General features: G+C 43.8%; 1 protein-coding gene across 2 annotated transcripts in view; it reads right to left on the bottom strand.

Moving 5' to 3' along the window:
* Positions 1-23,016, bottom strand: part of znf385c (zinc finger protein 385C) — a 273,245-nt gene that overhangs the window by 39,942 nt on the left and 210,287 nt on the right. For both annotated transcript variants that reach the window (XM_068013000.1, XM_068013001.1), the window contains exon 3: positions 17,697-17,807. In XM_068013000.1, the coding sequence (XP_067869101.1) occupies positions 17,697-17,807 (111 nt within the window). The remainder of the gene's footprint in view (positions 1-17,696; positions 17,808-23,016) is intronic.

Genomic DNA, 23,016 nt, shown 5'->3' with positions numbered 1-23,016 from the left:
TACACTTCCCAAGCTAAAATATCTCTTGGAAAACCAGTAAGTGCAATTGCACATAGAGCCCGATGACCTGAGTGTCGCCAGCTCAGTGGCTCTTTAAGCAGTATTTCTAGTGTAGGCAGTCAGTACAAGAAGCCAATTCCGTGACCATTTTACACTGCAGGTTGGATGCTACCTGGCCAGTTAAAATCACACTGTGGCCCTAGTTACATCACAGGATCCTGATTGGCAAGCCTTCACGAGGCAACTCAGCCGCTAAAATACAGAGAGCAATTAAAATGCTGGCCAGTGTAATTACAGCAGGAATGGAACGGTATGGTTTTGCATGGCACCCATCCCCCCCACAAACCCTACATCAGTCCCGCTGGATGGGGTGGGCTAGAATCGACTGAATCCTTTCTTTTGAGAAAACAGAACCTTGCTGTGAAGGAACTAAGAATAGTAGACTTTACCACTATGCTCATTGCCACTACCTGATACACCATTAGATTTATTTCTTTAGTAGAATGGAGACGTTACAGCATTTTCGATATAAACATTTTATTATATGTTTATATATATGTGTGTGTGAGTTTGTGGAATGGATAATGATGAGATATGCCACTTTCAGCAATTAGCTGTTAATACCTGTTTCTAGGTGGTTGCCATACAATCCAATCAAATAATTGAGGATTAACATGTGCTTGGACGTAATGCACTGGCCAAATAAGGACATTTCAGGGTAATAGACTTGAAATGGTTTCCTTGACCTACTTAAGGGACTGGATTTTATTAGTGTGCCGTGCCCCACAGTGGCGGCCTTCTGACATGAAAGGGCCGCCACATAGCCCCTGCAATATTATGCACGGGGACTGATTTAAATGGAGAGGGTGGAGCGGCCGCCCACGATGACATAGAGGGGGGCGGCCACCGCGTCCCTGGCAACGGCGCCACTGCGCAGGCGCCACGCATTTTTGAAGGGCTTCAAGCCCTGACAGCTGATGTAAAATTTTAAAGGGATCAGCACTTTAAATGTCAATAAATACATTAAATTCAACATAAAAGCACTACTTCCACGCTCCCCCCCGCAATGATCACTAAATAAATTTATTTCCACCTTCCCCCTGAAAAACCATTTTTGACAGTTCCGACCTGTAAACCCCAAACCTTGCACTCTTTATTCTCCAACCCCTTCCCACCATCCCCACAGCCAATAAAAAAAAGTTTTCCTCGCTCCCCCGCCCTTAAAATTATATTCCTCACCCCCTCCCCACCAGGTTCTCGCCTTGGAACGCCGTATGGAGCTCCGAAGGCGCGCAAGCTGCATTCGGCGGTGGTAAAATCGGCGTGGGACGACCGCTGCCTGCAGGTAAGTTTATTTGCATATCATTTAGGTTGATTTAAATATGCAGATGAAGGGCCTGCCGTCAGGCGGCAGGGAGGCCGCACTGAGGGCCCCCCCCCATCGCTGGTAATATGTGGAGGGCCCTTCTTGACGTCGCAGGTCGAGGCGGGCCTCTCCCGCAGAATTTTACCAGATCTCCCCCCCCTCCCCCCAACGCGATCCATGGCGTCGAGGGGCTGGTAAAATTCAGCCCAAGGTTGCCATTTCCTACAATGATTACTATTCAGATCAATACACAGGGTTAGATTGTAATCCAACCTGACCTGTGGAAGCTAGGTGGGTGGGCAGCTAAAAAGAGCAAGTTACTTAATTACTCAGATCCCAACTATTTCTGACCACTTGCAATGTTAACCTGCAAGTGCATGAGGTGGCCACCTGAAGCGGTGAAGAGCCTCATGTATTTATGCCAATCTGGGTCCTATTATGCCAGTAGGACTCCAATGCAATTTTAGCCAGAGCTTGAGTCAGGAGACTGCAGCCAGAAACTGGTCTGGAGACAGAAGAGTCCCTTCTGGTAAGTCTAAAGCTTTCCTCTGGGCCGCACAAGAAAAGTCTCAGCCTCTCCTGCTCGGACAGGCCCCACTTTCCTCTCGCTAGGCATTCCCAAAAGCCCCTCCTCCTCACTTAACCTGGAAGCGGGCGGACTGCCAGAAACCTGCTCCGAGTTAAAATCCAGCCTGTGGTATCACTTATTTCTGCAAGTTTACACATAATTGAAAAACCAAGCCGTACATTTTCCAACATAGTCCCGGACTTTTCAAATTAAATTCCCGCATTTCCTGTCTTAATAGTTCATGACATTTCGTCACATGATACGACGTTGAGAACCATTCCTGAAAAATGATTAATTTTTGTACGGTATTACAGCAAGATAGAGGATTAATAATTTAAAAAGTTGTACAAGTGGCGATGGTATAATCTGTTGGTATTGGACCGTGGAGTGGCAAGGTGGGCTTTATTGCTCAACATTCCCGACTTGGCAAGTTTTTCTGATTTTAAAGGGAGTACAATGAAGGAATCTATGTCCCATTGAATTGGAGGTTGGCCCACTACATACTTATCAGTGCCAGATAGTAGTTTCTCCTTTGATGCAATAGCCTCTCAAGGGTTTTAATTACTTTTTAACCCTTCTATACACCTATCTGGCTTTTCATCATTGAAATGATAGTTTTGAGGTCAGCCAGAATGCTCGGATTTCCCAGAGGTGCTGGGAAATTCCACAAAGCCAGGATAAGAGACTGAGTAATCATCACACAGAGGCTAAAGATTTTAAATTGCATAGGATGTTATTTATCTGGTAATTCACATCCTGTACTGTGTTCCCACCATTTTATTGAAATTCGTCCTAAGTTGCCAAATCATGCAGGCCGCAAAAAAATTCTTCTGTGGGGAGTGATAAACCTTAATAGATAACAAGGATTATTAATTATAAAAATTCCCAATGGTATTTAGATTCAAAAGCCTGATCATGATTTGTAATGGTTAAACTGAAGTAAATTGTACTATTAGTCGCAGCATTTGACGCCAAAGTGCCTATTCATTACTGAAATCCGCATTTCGAGGTCAGCTTGAATGCTAGGATATCCCCAAGATGCTGTAAGATTCTACTAAACTGGGGTATGGAACACAGTAATCATCATGACAGGACATATGGGCTTTCTGACCTAAATTGGCTCCCGGTTTAGCAATGCCTTGATTTTAAAATGCTCATCCTTGATTTCAGGTCCCTCCATGGCCTCACCCCTTCCTATATCTGTAACCTCCTCCAGCCCCACAAACCTCTGAGATCCCAATTCTGGCCTCTAGTGCATCCCCGATTTACACCACTCCACCACTGGTGGCCGTGCCTTCAGCTGACCCGGCCCTAACCTCTGGAACTCCCTCCCTTAAACCTCCCCACCTCTCTCTCCTTCTTTAAGATGCTCCTTAAGACCTACCGCATGGACCAAGCTTTTGTTTATCTGTTCTAATATCTCCTTATATGGCTTGGTGCCAAATTTTGTTTGATTACCCTCCTGTGAAGCGTCTTGGGACGTTTTGCTATGTTAAAGGTGCTAAATAAACGCAAGTTGTTGTTTATATGTATTAATTCCAATACTATTTTGCTGTGATAGCTTTGAAACTACCGTAACAATAAATCAGCAGACACCCCAAGGTCTGAGGAATGAGGGTTTAGAATTTGACTTTTGTTTTTGTATTTCAGCCTCGGTTTTAATGATCTCTGAGCCAGATCAACTTCAAATTTGCTTCTTAAGTTCCTTCTCTTTGATGGAAATGTTCACGTCTTTGCAATCCTAGAAATGTCTGTGTTCAATTGTCCAGCCAGCCAAAGATCCATAATATTCACCGGAACGGAAGCATTGTGGTCTTCTTTTGGGCCTCCTTATCTCGAGAGACAATGGATACGCGCCTGGAGGTGGTCAGTGGTTTGTGAAGCAGCGCCTGGAGTGGCTATAAAGGCCAATTCTGGAGTGACAGGCTCTTCCACAGGTGCTGCAGAGAAATTTGTTTGTTGGAGCTGTTGCACAGTTGGCTCTCCCCTTGCGCCTCTGTCTTTTTTCCTGCCAACTACTAAGTCTCTTCGACTCGCCACAATTTAGCCCTGTCTTTATGGCTGCCCGCCAGCTCTGGCGAATGCTGGCAACTGACTCCCACGACTTGTGATCAATGTCACACGATTTCATGTCGCGTTTGCAGACGTCTTTATAACGGAGACATGGACGGCCGGTGGGTCTGATACCAGTGGCGAGCTCGCTGTACAATGTGTCTTTGGGGATCCTGCCATCTTCCATGCGGCTCACATGGCCAAGCCATCTCAAGCGCCGCTGACTCAGTAGTGTGTATAAGCTGGGGATGTTGGCCGCTTCAAGGACTTCTGTGTTGGAGATATAGTCCTGCCACCTGATGCCAAGTATTCTCCGAAGGCAGCGAAGATGGAATGAATTGAGACGTCGCTCTTGGCTGGCATACGTTGTCCAGGCCTCGCTGCCGTAGAGCAAGGTACTGAGGACACAGGCCTGATACACTCGGACTTTTGTGTTCCGTGTCAGTGCGCCATTTTCCCACACTCTCTTGGCCAGTCTGAACATAGCAGTGGAAGCCTTACCCATGCGCTTGTTGATTTCTGCATCTAGAGACAGGTTACTGGTGATAGTTGAGCCTAGGTAGGTGAACTCTTGAACCACTTCCAGAGCGTGGTCGCCAATATTGATGGATGGAGCATTTCTGACATCCTGCCCCATGATGTTCGTTTTCTTGAGGCTGATGGTTAGGCCAAATTCATTGCAGGCAGACGCAAACCTGTCGATGAGACTCTGCAGGCATTCTTCAGTGTGAGATGTTAAAGCAGCATCGTCAGCAAAGAGGAGTTCTCTGATGAGGACTTTCCGTACTTTGGACTTCGCTCTTAGACGGGCAAGGTTGAACAACCTGCCCCCTGATCTTGTGTGGAGGAAAATTCCTTCTTCAGAGGATTTGAACGCATGTGAAAGCAGCAGGGAGAAGAAAATCCCAAAAAGTGTGGGTGCGAGAACACAGCCCTGTTTCACACCACTCAGGATAGGAAAGGGCTCTGATGAGGAGCCACCATGTTGAATTGTGCCTTTCATATTGTCATGGAATGAGGTGATGATACTTAGTAGCTTTGGTGGACATCCGATCTTTTCTAGTAGTCTGAAGAGACCACGTCTGCTGACGAGGTCAAAGGCTTTGGTGAGATCAATGAAAGCAATGTAGAGGGGCATCTGTTGTTCACGGCATTTCTCCTGTATCTGACGAAGGGAGAACAGCATGTCAATAGTCGATCTCTCTGCACGAAAGCCACACTGTGCCTCAGGGTAGACGCGCTCGGCCAGCTTCTGGAGCCTGTTCAGAGCGACTCGAGCAAAGACTTTCCCCACTATGCTGAGCAGGGAGATTCCACGGTAGTTGTTGCAGTCACCGCGGTCACCTTTGTTTTTATAGAGGGTGATGATGTTGGCATCGCGCATGTCCTGGGGTACTGCTCCCTCGTCCCAGCACAGGCATAGCAGTTCATGTAGTGCTGAGAGTATAGCAGGCTTGGCACTCTTGATTATTTCAGGGGTAATGCTGTCCTTCCCAGGGGCTTTTCCGCTGGCTAGGGAATCAATGGCATCACTGAGTTCCGATTTGGTTGGCTGTATGTCCAGCTCATCCATGACTGGTAGAGGCTGGGCTGCATTGAGGGCAGTCTCAGTGACAGCATTCTCCCTGGAGTACAGTTCTAGGTAGTGCTCAACCCAGCGGTCCATCTGTTTGCGTTGGTCAGTGATTATGTCCCCCGATTTAGATTTGAGGGGGGTGATCTTCTTGATGGTTGGCCCAAGAGCTCTCTTCATGCCATCATACATTCCTCTGATGTTTCCGGTGTCTGAGGCCAGCTGAATATGACTGCATAGGTGTTGCCAGTAGTCGTTTGCGCAACGCCTAGCTGTTCTTTGTGCAGTACTTCTGGCTGCTTTAAGTGCTGCGGATGTTAAATCGCTGGGATGTTAATGTTACTGAAATAGTAAACTAGAAGCCTGGAATAATACTCCAGAGACAGAGTTCAAAGCCCACTATGGCAGCTGGGGGAATTTAAATTCAACTAATTAAATAAATCTGGAATAAAAAGCAAGTCTCAGCAATGGTGACCGTGAATCTACCAGATTGCTGTAAAACCACGTCTGGTTTACTAATGCCCATTGGGGAAGGAAATCTGCCGTCCTTACCTGGTCAGGCCTACATGTGCCTCCAGACCCACAGCCATGTGGTTGACTCTTAACTGCGCTCTGAAATGGCTCAGCAAGCCAGTCAATTGTATCAAACCACTACAGAAAAGTAAATTAAGAATCACTGTGGGTGTACCTACACCTCAAGGACTATGGCAGCTCATCACCACCGTCTCAAGGGGAATTAGGGATGGGCAATTAATTCTGGCATTGCCAGCAATGCCCACATCTCATGTATGAATAAAATAAATCCCTGCTAAATGCAGTGTTGCCCACTGGAATTTCATTCATACAGGGAGACTACTTAGCATCCTGAAGATGGCACTACTTGAACTTCCTTTCAATACTCAGGAAGCTGTTGCAGTCCCTTTATAAGTTACAATGGCTGGCATGGGTGATGGGCTATTACACTGCCGAAACCAAAGATGCACTCCAAATGAGAAGATTTGAAAGGAAAGGATTAAGAGGATTATTTGAAAGTTAAAAGGTCAGACATATGCTGATAAATGGGCACTGTTGGAAGAAAAGCTCAACAAAAGCTAATAAAAAAGAAAAAGATTTGCATTTATATAGTGCCTTTCATGACCACCGGATGTGCTAAAGGGATTTACAGCCAAGGAAGTACTTTTACAGTGTAATCGCTATTGTAATGTACAATAATATAATAGAAAATTTAGTTGCCAAAACAAATAGTACAGAAAGCTGAAGAAATAGAGAACGAAATTATCTGTAAAATGAAAGGAACTTTGTAAGAGGAAGAAATAAATATACAAATATTTACATGCCACAAAAAAGTTCAGCAAGAGAAAAAAGTAGTGAGAAAAGGGATGTTGTTATTAAGGGAATGCTGCTAACTTGAGCAAGATGATCGCTGGTCTTACTTTGTTATCTGCTGTACGGCTGCCATGTGATTCTTCATCAATGTTACTTTGCCTGGAGTTGCACTGCACTTGGTATGAACTCAAACCCACCTGAGATGGTCTCACACTTCAGTGCACTCACTAGTCTCCCGAGTTACAGAGCTAAAAGTTCTCTTCCATTGCTCCTTAGTGCATGCTGTCATGTTGCACACTGCTAGCTTGTGACTTGCTGTCTATCGCAGTTGGAAATTTGTAGGCAGGGAGTGTGAACATTTTATAACATGTGCATGCCAAGAACCGAATCAAGTGGTTTTCACCTTGTACTGCCATTTCTCTGTTGATGCATATACAAACTGCTTTGTATCAATGTGAAGTAGCACTAATACTGTACTCTTAGGCTGGGGCTTCTGGTGCATTTCTGGTAAAGTTATACAAGCTTGAAGGAAATTCACAGCTTAATTTTCCTAGAAGAAACTTCTTTGCTTGTGAGGGCAAGAAGTAGGTTCATATCAGTAACTCTGATGCATCTCAATTATTAATATGTCATCACAACATAACAGGAAAATATATGAGTGGAAAAGTCTCTGTGGTCCATCTGGCTGCTCCCAAAAATTAATCCCTCTAATGGCCCAGTCCTTCAAATATGTATCTAAATCTCTCTCATATTTTTCAGCAACTTTTCCATGGGCAGGCTGTTGAATAAATGCAGCACTCTTGCATAAAGTAAAAGAAAGACTTGTATTTATATAGCACCTTTCACGATCTGAAAAGTGCGTTTACAACAAATGAAATGTGGCTGTCAAGTTGTGAACAGTAAGGTCCTGTGTAAATTGAAACTGCCTATGCACCTTCCTTCTTTTAAATTTAAGCTTGTGCCCCTCGATTTTAGCATTTGTGACAATGTCAAATGTAGCATCTATTTCTTTAAGAATTTTAAATACTTGAAGAGCATCGCCGTTGAACCTTTTCTTTCCCAGATTAAACAACCTCAGGATCTTCAAGCTCTCATCATTTCGATATCTTAAACTAGGAATTCGTTGTGTAGCCCTTTTCTGCACTGCTTCCAATGCCTGGATATTCTTGCTGTAGTATGATGACCAGCATTATATACAGCACATTCGTTGTGGCCACACAAGTTCTGCTTCAGTCTCCAGCCCCAAGTCATTTATATATGCTGTAGAATTATGCAGTGGTTAACTCAGCTCATGTCTCCCCAGTGCCTGTCCACCAACTACAAGGCATAAGTCAGGAGTGTGATGGAATACACTCCACTTGCCTGGATGGGTGCAGCTCCAGCAACACTCGACACCATCCAGGACAAAGCAGCCCACTTGATTGGCACCCCATCCGCCACCTTCAACATTCACTCCCTCCACCACTGATGCATAGTGGCAGTATGTACCATCTACAAGATGCACTGCAGTAACTCACCAAGGCTCCTTCGACAGCACCTTCCAAACCCCAGAAGGACAAGGGCAGCAAATACATGGGAACACCATCACCTGTAAGTTCCCCTCCAAGCCACACACCATCCTGACTTGGAACTATATTGCCATTCCGTCACTGTCTGTGGGTCAAAATCCTGGAACTCCCTTCCTAACAGCACTGTTGGTGTACCTACACCCTAAGGATTGCAACGGTTCAAGAAGGCAGCTCATCACCAACTTCGCAAGGGCAATTAGGGATGGGGAATAAATGCTGGCCTAGCCAGCGACGCCCACATCCCCTGAACAAATAAAAAAAATACAGCAGTGTCACTAGCACTGAGTCCTGTGCACCCACTCTTGACTCTGTTGACATAGCTCCATTCATACCTTCCTTTGTGTTCCCTGGTTTAGCCAATTTTCAGATGGCCTCAGAAACTTGCCTCCTATTCAATGCCTTCCTTTCTTCCTATCTAATTAATTGTATGGCTCTGTCTCAAAAGCTTTGCTGAAATCATATTTGTCACATCTGCAGAATATCGTTAACAATGACTGTTAATTCCTTGAAGATCTTCATTAAATTTGTTAGAAAGGACAATGAAATTCAAGGCAGTGGTGATGTTGAGTGGTACAGACAGCACTATTCTCCTGGTGAAGTGGGTAGCAGGCCTTTATTCAGCAGTTGACATATCTCCAATAGCATCCAGAGAAAAGCACAGCGTCTTGAGGCACTGACTTTAAGAAAAGTCTAAGACCTTCTTGACTATAAATCCTAGTCACTGGGTATCTGAGTGTTGGGAAGATGCCTTGTGTAATGCTTTACTCTTACTCTTCCATCTCCTCATCTTTCTCTTCTACCTAACATAAAAATAGAGGGATTCTCATTGGGAAATCCATGTCTTCCTTTTAAATCAATGTTATTTTCTCTTAGAATACCAAACCTATCTAATTATCATCTTTCCTCAGGACACCATCTAATACTATATTGTTAAGACTTGGTGAGAAAGGGGTCTAGGGTTCCCTTTCAGCCTTCACCTGGTCTTACCACGTGCTTTTATCTCCCCCTTGGTGAATCCTTGTTCACCACTTTCCAATTATGAGAAACCAGCACAAACAGGTTTTAACAAGAAAGATTGAAATTCATCAAACTTAAACTCTAAGTCAGTTGATGCCTATGGATACATGACGCTATCATGCATATGCAATACACACATGCAAATAAAGTCAGAAAAGAGCAGGGGAAAAATAAAGTGACAAGTTCTTCGAGCTCACTGGAGAGTCTTTGATTGTAGGTAGATTTTTCTTTTTGTTGGTGCTCAGTATTCTTCTTCCGCTGCAGGAGACTTTTCTCTCTTGTGTCTTCAGTGGATTCAAAGGCTTGTGAAAAAGAGATGGGAGCAGACAGGAGAGATCTTCTCAGTCCATGAACAAAAGGTCTTTGAGTTCAAAATGTTTGGACAATTCAGAAAACCCCAGGTTGCCAAGCAGGTTAGTCATGTGAGTAACTGGTCTGACCACGTCTTGGATTGTATCACCTTAGCAGAGTCTGAAATGCTCCTCTTACACACAATACCTGGTGATCAAGGTCCATTGTGGGTTGAATGTGTCAAGGAATGGTCTTTTGTCCTTCCAAGCACTATCTGCTAATATGCAAATATATTTTCCAGCCATGGCTGATTTGTTTGACAAGTCCTTTCTTCAGTTTAGTTTAGTTTAGTTTAGAGATACAGCACTGAAACAGGCCCTTCGGCCCACCGAGTCTGTGCCGACCATCAACCACCCATTTATACTAATCCTACACTAATCCCATATTCCTACCGCATCCCCACCTGTCCCTATATTTCCCTACCACCTACCTATACTAGGGGCAATTTATAATAGCCAATTAACCTATCAACCTGCAAGTCTTTTGGCATGTGGGAGGAAACCGGAGCACCCGGAGGAAACCCACGCAGACACAGGGAGAACTTGCAAACTCCACACAGGCAGTACCCAGAATTGAACCCGGGTCGCTGGAGCTGTGAGGCTGCGGTGCTAACCACTGCGCCACTGTGCCGCCCAGTACTGTCACTCCAGTAACAGTTTAAAATCAATGTTCATTACAAAATTTATGTGCCTCATTCTTGACAGGTGGGGGCCTAGCATGACAATACCCACAATAGATGTTAGGCTCTTTTACTTGTAACTTACCAGGCCGTCCCTATGCTCCTTTTCGATGATTGCTATGATGCCCTCAGGCATGATTCCTCTTTCTAATAAATCTCTAAAGGGTGTGACCAATTTCACTAGCCATTTTTTAAAAGTAGTCCATGAAGATGTAGTGTCCTGGCTTCTGTAAGTACTTCAATTTATCAGTGATCACCTTTTTTGAAGTTTACATTTCTTTAGTACTTCCTTCATTCCCCCACCAGGAAGTCAACTTCTAAGTTGGGGATTGTCTATAGTTTTTTCAATGAACGTAGAGAAGAGGCCATTTAGTATATTTTCTATTACTTGGTTCATTGATATCATGTTAGTTTTGGGATCTTTCAATGTCCTTGCTATTACCTTTAGTACATATTTTCTCTGAATCTATTAATAGGAATCTTTGATCTATATTTTAATATCCCTTGCTATCTCCTAACCTGATTTCCTATTTTAGCTCTCCTGACCAGCCTTGGTTTTATATTTAACTTGCTCCACTAAGTTACCTGTAGTTTTATACATAGGGGACATGCTCTATATTTTTGCCAGATATCAAATAACTGACTGTGCAAATATTAGATTAATAAATACAAAATGAGCAAAAAAATATGGAATTCTACATCTTGAAAATGTCACAAACCAGCACAAATTTTCTTTAATGAAAGATAGAAATCATTAGTGATTTTCACTTCGCTTCATGTCATTAAATTTACTTCAGTTCAGTGAAACACATTCCTGACATTCTTTATCCCATCACCCGTTCATTCTTTTATCACTCTACTTCATCACATTTTATAGAATTCCACAAAATTTAATTTGCACTATTAAAATGCAAATTATACAACAAGTTTAACCATGGCACTTCAATAAGACAAAAATGAATTGAGTCATAAAAGCAATTCTCACTGTTTGCGAAAGACGTTGAATAAAATTATGCACAAAGACGAGGGTTCAGTATAACTCTCTGCTTCATTCACTCACCCTTCTTCCTCCAAACAGCTCATGGCCATGTTAAAAGAAAGCTTCAAGACTACCAGGCCAAATTTGTATGGGGTTTGGGAGGGGGAAGGCAGAAATACCTATGAATGGACTTATTCATATCGATGGGCAGCTACAAACTTTGTGTTAGTCTGTGTTTCTGCATAGTTATCATTATCACTTCAATTGTAGAATGCTGCTGAAGAACAGAAATCTCCAACACCTGGGACCAAGGCTGGATGGAAATGCTTTAAAATGTTTCTTCTTGAGCATAAACATAGCCCCACACAAGGAGATGGGCCACGTATTGCAAGGCGATGCGTTTCTCCCTCTCGTGGAAGAGTAGTACCCAAAAGAAAATTGGGCTGAAACATTTATAGCTTTTTTTTTAAAATGGGACTTTTACTGGTGTTTGGAGGAATCATATTCCCCAATTCCCCTTGGCCTTTGGTGAATGAATAAGTAAAACTCAATTTTTATTACATGAGATTATAGGATTTTTATCAATGTATCTCTGGTTGTATTCTGCAATTCTGGCCATTTTTTCCAAAAACTGCACATCAGTGAAGTGAGCTTCAGCGTGACCTCCCTTCCCGCGGCCTCCCTAATCCAACTGCCGAAGAAATGAAGAACAAACTAATTGCTTTAACACCTAAACCTTTGTTGCTCCCCAGCGTGAGCCTAGCTATGCCAAAAATACATTCATCTCATAAACTCCATGTAATCAAAATGTACATGTTGCCTAAAATAATGACTGCCGTGAATGCACACTCTTCGGAATTCAACAAAAAGATGATTCTATTATTAAGAAAGGCACCAAAATTTCATGGGCAGCAATCATGGTGGATCATGTCCATTGGCCTTGTTCAATACTAATCACCACCAATGATTGTGGGGTTGTCTCATTTGTCCCACAGAGCTGGATAGTGAAGGAAAGGCACTGGAGGGGGATGGTACAGTTGACCTTGTCAACAGCTGCTGAAAGGTTGTGGGGGGGGGGGGAAGAATGGTCACAATTACAAAGGATGTCATTTCTGATTTTGGTTTGGGCCATTTCATTTCTGTTGCAGAGAAAATGTGCACGGATTTGGGAGGTGACAGTCTGTTCAAAGCCTTTGGAAGGGAAAAGAAGATTGCAGCAAGGTCAGAGAGGTTGAAGGTAGTTTTTTTTAAAAAGCGGGGTATTGAAAGTACTTTTGAGAGGGAATCATTTACGACGTCAGTTAGCAAGGGGGCCAGGAAGGGAAGTGAGTCATCAGCAGTTCAGTGAGAATGGGATCAAGAGAACAGGAGATTTGGCCCGCTGTCTTTCATGAAAAACAAATTTTTATTTTGGCTGAGAAAAGCAAAGAATGAGGCTTTAATCCATGATATTATGTGCCAAGGCCGCAATTCAGTGTGACTTATAGCACTCATTCTAAGTTTGTAAACATCATAAATGTTTGTCAAGTACAGTTTCATGGTGAAGTTGTGCCTTTAAATTCATTATAGTATCTTCCACGTTTTTAATGCTGGTTATAGTCACATGCAAAGCAGTATAATGTTCATGAACAATATTGTGGGAATTATCAGGAGACTATTTATGAAGATGCTTTCCTCCATGTCATATATCATGGGCATTCTGGTATCCTTCTGCAGTAAACCATGGATTTGATTGATGTAGAACAGTCTGTCTTCCTGCATGATGTTCCAGTGAACACACTTGTAGCAGGAATGCTGAGAACAAATGCTGAAGTCAAATTTTGAAATCAAAGAGTGCAATAATTCATCTGTTGGCATGCTAATAAACTATATTAGAGTGTTGGAAAATGAGAGATTCTGCTGCTTGGCTCCTGGAGTACCAACACTTGATTTTGTTCGGGGAGTCAGGGAAGCGTTGGGCTGGATTTTAAGAGCCCACTGCCGATCTCAGTGGCGCGCTCAGGGCCGCACGCCAAACAGCCACCGCAATCTCAATTGCAGCGGCTCATTTAAATAGCCTGGGCACCCTGCCCCCTACAATCTTGTGGAGGGGGTGGGCTATTCATCCCTGGCAATGGTGTCAGCTGCCTGTGTGGAGGCACTGCTGCCATTTTTAAACGGCAGCTCGCCCTGTCGCCTTATTTAAATATTTACAACATACCCCCCCCAAAATTAAATAAATTTCCTATGCTCCTTTCCCACCCCCCAATAACGATTACATTAACTATTTGCCCTTCCCCCCCAAAACATTTACCTTTTAAATCTGACCTTCCCCCACCCCCCCCACAAACTGCACAAAGTTTGAAGTTCAACACTTCCCACCATCCCCTACGCCCATTATGTGCATTGGACCCCCCCCCCACCCCCACACTGAAAATCTTATCTCCTACCTCCTCCCCACCAGCGTCATGCCTGCTTTCCCCGGACGGGGAATTGAAGACTCGGGAGTGGCGGCCGGCGCTCTGAAGATCGCGACGGACCGGTAAGATCCCAGGTAAGTGAATTTAAATGTATTCATTTAAATATTTAAATCCAGGTCCCGGCACCCAGTGGTGGGGGGGGCCCACCACGGAGCCTCTCTGCCGCCGGGGGGGGATCGGGCCGGGCCCTCCCGGCGTTGAGGTCTGTGGCGAGCCTCATCCGGAGCCACCCCCCCCTCCCCCACCACGGATCATGATGCAAGGGCTTGGTAAAATCCAGCCCTTTGTGTGGAGATGCAATACTCCTTAGTATACAAGGGAATGAAATCAGAGGGACAGATTAATCTGGAATTTGGTTCCACACCTTCTGTCCGGCTAAAATTGTGGTGCTGGCAAAGACTTGAGTGTCAGCTCATGTCATCTCACCCGGGAATTATTTGTGGCATGCGGCAGTTAAGATGGAGCGGTAAAAAAAATCCTAAAAAAAACAAGGGGAGGAAAAATAAAGGAGGACAAATGATAAAATTAAATAACAATCAGCAGTAGAAAGGTAGAAATTGCTCTGCATCCTATTGGCTAATGAACTGGTTAACTGGCTTAGGTGAACTTCTACGTTGCACTATCTTAGGGAAGGTGGTAACCTAATTTGTTAAAATAATATCCAAAGGAATTTGTACTCTAAATGGTTAAGTGGAACCAGCTTCTTCACAGCACACAGTGATGGCATCCTCATTCGAAACCTGAATAATTTCTGTAGGATTCATCAAGACTTTGATTGACATTGTATAGTATTTAACAAGACAGAAACATCTAACTGCACTTAGTACATAGCTGAAATAAACTATTGGGTCTACTTCATTTATAAAACATGAGATTTTAGCAGCCATATAATCAATTACAGCACAGAAGAGGCCATTCGGCCCATCAAGACCTTGACAGCTCCCTGTAGAGTAATCCAATCAGTCCTATGCCCCAGCTCTATCCCCGTTGCATCGCAAGTTTATTTCCTTCAAGTGTCCAATCAAGTTCCTTTTGAAGTCATTCATTGTCGCACTAAGCTGTATGAAGCGTACTCCACAGTGTTACATAGCATTGCTATTACCTGGCACAAGTAGGTTTGAAAGCTCTTACTTAGAAATATACTCAATGGACTAAATATTCTGAGTGCCTGTTCGTGGTGGGCAATATGGAATCATCCCGGCTGCGTTGCGGCAGGCTTGAAGACGGGACCGGGAGGAATTCCACAGAAGTTGGCGTTGGGTCAGCAGGCCGACATGTTCCTACTTCCAGGCAATCTTCCCGGAGGTGGGTCATCAACTGCAGAGTCTACCCGCCCAGCAACGATGGGTAGCCTATCTACATAATTACATTCCCATCTGTGAGCTGATTGGAGACTCCTCCGGGATCTTCCCAGTGGTGGATGGGCCTCCGCACTGAGGGGCAAGCCTGGCAAGTGCCTGGAGGTGGCTCGTCGGTGGCTGGCCTGGGGAACCCTGCAAGGACTCCTACAATCACCCCTCTCACCCGAGCAGCAGCCATCAGTGGGTTTCAGCTGTGGCTGTCGGCCATCCTAAGGAGGGGCTTCCCCTCCACAGGGGTAGCCTCGCAGCTGTGGCTGCTGTTTATTTTAAACAAGTCCTAACCCCTTCAGAGGGTGCCTCAAGATGGAGGCGTCCTCTTCAACTTCCAACAGTGGTGGCGCCCACCTCTGGTGGTGGGACTGTCAATCTTCCAAGGCTGTAGGCCCTCTGATTGGGCCTGCAGCCTCAGGGAAGCGCCTGCCATCCTTAATTGGATGGCAGACCCGCAGGTGTGAGTTATCAGGAGAAGTGAGCCACCAATACATGTCAGAAAATTGTGGGTGTCCCTCTTACATTCCAGTTATGAGCACCTCACTGCATTTAGGGTTAGACATCAACATCACAGAGTATATACAGAGCAGAAGAGATGGGAAGTGGCTCCTGTGGGACAGGCTATGCACTTTATCTGGAAAGAAAATATCTATTAATGCTTCTGAAGTATATGAATGAACGTGCCCTGGGCTTCATCATGTCTCCACATGCCTTCATCATGACCTCTGCTAATTTGCCATATATCCCCTAGACATGGACTCTGGTAAGAACCTGAACCAACTGAACATTTTATTTTATTGCATTATTCATTACATGTTGTGCAAAGAGACTAAGCAGGGGATAATTTATTTCACTTGGGAGAAAGCCAGGTTTCCTCACATGTTGAATAATTTCTGTTCTTCAGCGTTCTATTATAAATAGCCTCCATTTTAACACACGGTGCTTAACAAGAAGCTGTTATATGTTTAAGACTGGCTGCATTTATTTTGCGCTATCAGAAAATATCCATTACATGACCATGGAATTGTTTGTTGACTGACACTACCTCAGGGTATGCCTGGGGTCTATTCGCTAGCACAGCTAAGATTACAAAACTCACTGGGGTACAGTTTCCGCTAGGTTGCGCAGTTATTGCCTGTGGAATCCTCCCCAAATTGGCCAAATGAACGCAAATGATTGAGAATTTCAAGCACAAGTTACGTTCAGCACAAATCAACTTTCTGTAATTTGTTTTGCACTGGTTTGTAAAACATCGCACTGGCAGCCCACAAAACTTGCCACGTACCCAGATCGATTCAATCCACATGGTGCGTTTCCCCTCATTGTCCGCATTTACATGCCTTTGAGGGGGTCTTAAAATGTAAATTTTTTTCAAAGGTGCAAGGGCACTAGTAGGAACCTTTTAAAACTTAAAAACTGGCCAGAATTTTACCCTTGGCAGATGGGAGCTATCCACTGACTGAAAAGTCGGTGGCGAATCCACCTCTGCCTGGCCTGGGGATCTGATCCACATTTTGCAGTCCCCAGGACTTTAATTGGTCTGAGGCGGGACTTCCACCTCATTGAGGCAGGATGTCCCATCTAATGGAGCTGCCGGCCACTGCTGGGACTGTAACACAGCCATCGGACGGAAGATGTCAGGTAGCCCTGGAACCAAGAGTAAGTTTTTGGGCGCGCGCCGGGGGTGATCGGTCAGGCCCTGGAGAGGCAAGGTTGGTCAACTGGGGGGACGGGGGGTGCGTGTTGGGGGTGGTTGGGGTAGTGGGGGTCGCCCTCCGTTGTGCACAGGGTGTCTGATCATGAGTGCCCCCCCCCCCACCCCCGGCTGTCAGAAAGCCACCTGTGTATCGATGAAATTAGTAAGTGGTCCCATATAGTTTTTCAAAGTTATTTTCAATTACTTAAACTAAGGTTACTCACAGGTGGTGAAGTAGACACTATTAAAAATTCTTATTTTTTGTGATAAACCCATTTCCAGTTGCAGTACTAAAACTGCACCAGTTTGTCACTCTTAAATACATCAATGAATATTTTTCGATGCAAGATAAAAGCTGCCTGACTGCACTGGCTCAGGGACAGTTTTATTTTGGTGATTATGCGAATGAGTTTGAACAGAAACTTGAACATAAGATCAATTCGGAAAACCAGTGCAATTTTAAGCGCCTGGATTGGCAATTGAGCCCAAAGCAGAAACTCAACCTCACTATGTAGGGGGCGTGTGAAGAAGGTTTACTCCTGGAACAAAACCCATGTCCCCTCACTCGGTGTTGCCATCTGTATATAGTAAATTTTCTCTATTTTCTGAAACTGTAGTACAATACAAACACAGGTAATGGCTCCGAGTTGTTTCCTACAGAGAGAAGCACCTTACCTCTGAGTTGTTTCCTACAGAGAGAAGCACCTTACCTCCGAGTTGAATCTCAGATGGCAGATGTTGCACGAGATGACTTGCTTCTTTTTTGGTGGTAATGTAGCACCAAATGTGTGATTTATTACAGCCTTTTGCACGGGATCCATCTGCAAATAAAAATATTTACAAGCGTGATTAACTTTGTTAAATATTGCAAAATAAATGTGTTTTATTGTCTTAAAAGTGAAACAGAAATATAAAATACAACAAAACACACTCCCCTGACAGCTGAGCTAGCAAAGGCATCATGCAGCTGAGCTGTACAGACTTCAGGGTCCCAGGTTTGATTTGCCACGGACTAATTTTAACCTGATCCTCCCAGTGGGATACTAACTGAATTGGACCAGCTGCTTATTTTACACCCTGTCTCTGAAGGGACGTTCATGTCACACAAGTTGTCTGTACTTCCGCCTCCAATAAATGGGACTGTTTGCGCATCGCTGGCACCTTCTGCCCAAGATCGCTGGATACTCTGGCGCCCCTCTGCCCATTGAGTGGAGTTGGAGACAGGGTGCTTGCCCAGAAACCTCCCTGACACCATTTGGTCCTATGGAATCCCCTAAGCAGGGGTGGCTAATCGTGGAGGCCAACACATGTCCTCTGCTGTGCGGGCACCCCCTCCAGCCTCAGGAGTGGGAATTCCCAGCTTACAGAGTGCCTGATCACCAGTTCACCCCCTGGTTGTCATTTGCCATTTAAGGTTGCATTCTCTTAGCACTATTTAAAACCCAGTGCTGTACTTTCTGTTGGTTTGGGAATTGCTAACACTAACTTTTCTTTTATCTGATGGCTTTACTCCTCTTTTAGAACCAGAGAAAAGTTAGGCAGAGAAGGAGGCCCTTCATCCCATCATGTCTGTGCCGACTGAAAAAAATAGCTGTCCAATCTGATCACATCTTCCAGCACCTGGTCCATAGCCTTGCACTTCAGCTGCATGTCCGGGTACCTTTTAAATGAGTTGAGGGTTTCTGCCTCCACCATTCTGCCTCCGGGCAGTGAATTCCAGACACCCACCACCCTCTGGGTGAAAAAGTTTTTCCTCATATCCCCTCTAATCCTTCTACCAATCACCTTAAATGTGTGCCCACTGGAAATTGACCTCTCCGCCAGGGGAAACAGGTTCTTCCTGTCTACTCTATCTAGGCTCCTCAGAATTTTGTACACCTCAATTAAGTTACCCCTCAGCCTCCTCTGTTCTGAGGAAAACAATCCTAGCCTATCCAATCTTTCCTCATAGCTGCAACTTTCAAGCCCTGGCAACATTCTTGTAAATCTCCTCTGTACTCTCTCCAGAGCAATTATGTTCTTCCTGTAATGTGGTGACCAGAACTGTACGCAATACTCCAGCTGTGGCCTAACAAGTCTTTTATACAGTTCCAGCATTACATTCCTGCTTTTGTATTGTATACCTCGGCCAATAAAGGAAAGCATTCCATATGACTTCTTTTGTTGAACATGGGCACTGAATTGTTCAAATCCTGAAGAGTCGGCCCCTTAGATCGTTAAATAGTCTCAGTTATTTATTCTCAGGTAGGACATTGACTGTAGACCATTGTAACCTGACATCCTCATTGCTTTTGATCATATTGGTATATAAGGGTTGATTTGTTGGCAGAAAGCAGCCTTATTCATGGTGCTTAAGTCCTGATGGAGCAGCTGTATGTAGATTGGTGCGAGATGAAGGCATTGCTGCTAACATCCTGTTCACTTGCATAATGAGGAGGCGGTGCCGTAGTGGTAGTGTCACTGGTCTAGTAACCAGAGGCCCAGGCTAATGCTCTGGAGACATGGGTTCAAATCCCACCATGGCATTTGGTGAAATTTGAATTCAATTTATAAAAAAAATCTGGAATTAAAAAGCTAGTCTAATGGTGACCATGAAACCATTGTTGTAAAAACCCATCTGTTTCACTAATGTCCTTTAGGGAAGGAAATCTGCCATCCTCACCTGGTCTGGCCTACATGTGACTCCAGACCCACAGTAATGTGGCTGACTCTTAAATGGCCACTCAGTTCAAAGGCAATTAGGGACAAGCAATAAATGCTGGCCTAGCCAGCGATACCCACATCCCATGAACGAATAAAAGAATTATTTATTTTTTGTGGTCCGACTCCATCCTTGATGCAGATGCCTTTTTTGAATTACATATGCCACAGGATTGTCATTTAGGGGCCTTGATGTACCACTGTAAATGCAGTGGGCCCTTTACTTTTGCCATGGAAAATGTGACAAAACTGGTCTCCTTCCAAACAAGGATTCTGTGACCTGATCGATGATTTGGTGGACTAAGGTGTGGCTAATGCGACAAATGTCATCATTGGTGGTTTGAAAGGATCCAATGGCATTAAAAGTTACTGCTGTCCCATGGGAAGCACTGTTCCTGTATGATATCTTTAAATAAAGTTTCAATTAACTATCGTGAAGCAGATCTCCACAGAACTGACTTGTTAGGTGTCCTGGAAACTGAAAACATAGTTCCTTGGTTGAAACTGAGTGCGCACCAGGTGTCTAAGATGCAGGTACAGCTGCCTTTCCTCCCACTGCCCGAATGTCTTTTCCTCCTGCAAATCCACAACAGCTATGACAAGACCCAATGGAATGGCCATGCTAGCAGAGCTAGGAGCTACTGGTTCAATTCCACAGTGCATGTGATAGCTACTCCCTGAGTAAATTGATTCTGTCTGAAATTTCTAGCACTCCAAAGTTGTAAATCTTGACTTATGTATTCCCACAACCCAGGAAATTTGGAGCTGCACTTTTTATTGCTTAACCAGTTTAACTAGCTGCAATGCAACTCTTAATCATACAAACACCTCCAGGTAAACCTAACAGTCAAGGAACTTCCTATACATGACTATGGATACAAGATGAAACAAGGTTGATGCAGTTGATAGAAAGCAATGAGAAAGCCACAATGTCCAGTATCTAAAAATTCAAATAAAATTCGTTTGGACAATGAGGCTTGTGTTGCCAATCAGTGCAGGCTCAACAATGGAAGCATATTTCTTCCCCTCAAAATATCGCACACTGCAAATCAGGTGCTCCATCACAATTTATTTTCATTATAAATCTGGAACATGTAATATAAAAGTGACAAGTGTTCAAGGAAACCTCCATGTACTTTGCAATAAACAGCTGCTGAATACAAGATATACCTTTCCCTTGAACCACAGCATTTATTCATTATATGCCTCATAAATTCACGTATTCCTAATGATACATTTATCACTTAATTAACCTTTCCACTGTTGCTAATCCAAAATGTAGCATAAAGTGGTGAGGTGCTCTTCAGCTGTATGCTTAAAGCAACTAATAAATGGAATGGAATTAATTGCTCAGAATTTGGTGAAGCAGGGCATCTCGTGACATGTCCTGTTAGTTCTACTTTTTCCCTCACCCTTCAGCCCAAATATTTTTTGCCCTTACCAATAGATAAGTTGCTGGAAGTGCGAGCTGACAATGATGTGGTGCAGGCAACGGGGCATCTGAGACCTTCGTAAATGACAGGACCAACAATTTATCTTCTTAACCAGATTTAAGGATTGAGAAAAAAAACAGAGGAACGACAAAGGAGGAGGTTGAATTAGACTCAAATTAGGTACAGAGAGAAAAATAAAGAGAGGGAAAGAAAGATTGGCAAGAAAGAAAGAAGAAAGGAAAAGAAAAAAAATTAAAATTATTAACATGAAATTTTAAAAATCTTTAACAAGTTTCTACCTGTAGGAATGAGAATCTACAGTTTCAATTGTTCCCTTCCTGGGTGGGAGAGATTGTGTGTCATTGCAGGAACAGAAATCTCCCCATTAAAAAGGTACTTACATTGTTAAGTAGCAGCCTAACTTTCTGCAGTGAGTTTAAATGGCAATTAATGCATAAATGCAGCAATTTCATGGAAATAACAAGGAGGTTGAGGATGAGCTGCCATTTTCGCGAGGCTAACGGTGAAATGGTGTATATTGCCCATCAACTGTGGCAACTTGCAATTCATGGGCTAGATATCTCTTCATTGCCAAAAGTAGCTGGACAATTTGTGAAGTAAATAATGATGAGCACTTCGCAGTAAATTTGGGACCAATGCTTCATTTAACTAAGGGAACGTTAAAAAGTGACTAAAATTATATTCAGTGAAAATCCATATGCGCCATTAGAAATAGATCAATTTATTCTCATTTTATAGGAACAGGTTATTTTGGCAATATAATTGGACATTAATGACTGATCAAGGGAGCCAACTCCAGTAAAGAGGTTTGATTATTATTGATAAATCGAAGCTAAATATTATGGTCTTGTTGAAGTCCTAATACATTGTATTTATGATTATAGAAGCTTGAATGTGATATTAAAATTCCAGTATAATGCTGCTAAATTCATAGTAACTCAGGGTCAACTGCAACTATCTATGGTGTTTATATTAAACAATTTGAGCTATTTACTCAGTCATGGTAACTGGTAGTGGATTCAGTGAATGTAGCACACCAAAAGGTCTAGTTCTCAACAAGGACACTGCTTATAAACAAAGAGGCTTGACAAAAATAGAATTTCTGTTTTAGTTTCACATCTCCTGTGATATGTACATCTTTTAAAAGATTTTCTCATCTATTTTGATGAGATTTAAAGCGGCTAGTGATTTTTCTGACTCGTAGCCACAATATTCTCTGATCAAGAATTCAGAAACCACTGACCACCTCCAGGCGCTTACCCATTGTCTCTCGAGAAAAGGAGGCCGAAGAAGAAGAATTAGATACTCTGATGGGACAATCAGGGTATTTCTTGCCTCAAAAGTAGGCAGCCGGTAATTAAACACTTGGGGAGGGGGTCACCTTGGCTATTTCATTAACACTCAAGGCCCTAGCCTGATGCAATTTACCAGGTAGGCCTGGGAATGGGTGAGACACCAATAGAGGCAGGACGTTGCTTAGATATGTAAATAGGGGTTGAAAGCCAGTTGTAGAACACTGATTGCAATTTTCATGTGCAAGCTCTGCCTAGTTTTCCCAGGCACTGAGCAGCCTAACTGGTAACCCTTAAAGGGACCACTAGAAACACTCACAAATGACCTGAGAAACTTGCAAATTCTTTTTTTAATGTGGCCAGGAGGTGTAGGAATGCTATGTCTGGACCCCACCAAAAAAAACTGTATCCCACTGCCAGCTAGTGTGAGAGTTTCCCTGCACCCCCTATCCCCCATCCCCACCTCCCTACCCACCGCCCAGGGATCACTTTAGACCCAAGCTGTTAGCTGGCACAGTGTAAGAGTCAGCTGATTTCCCACTCTCTCGGAACCAGCGAGCTCCAGTGGGAAGCGCCCACTTGGC

This window comes from Heterodontus francisci, chromosome 33 (genome assembly GCF_036365525.1).
Source record: "Heterodontus francisci isolate sHetFra1 chromosome 33, sHetFra1.hap1, whole genome shotgun sequence".
NCBI lineage: Eukaryota > Metazoa > Chordata > Chondrichthyes > Heterodontiformes > Heterodontidae > Heterodontus > Heterodontus francisci.
This window is presented reverse-complemented; position numbering and strand designations above follow the sequence as displayed.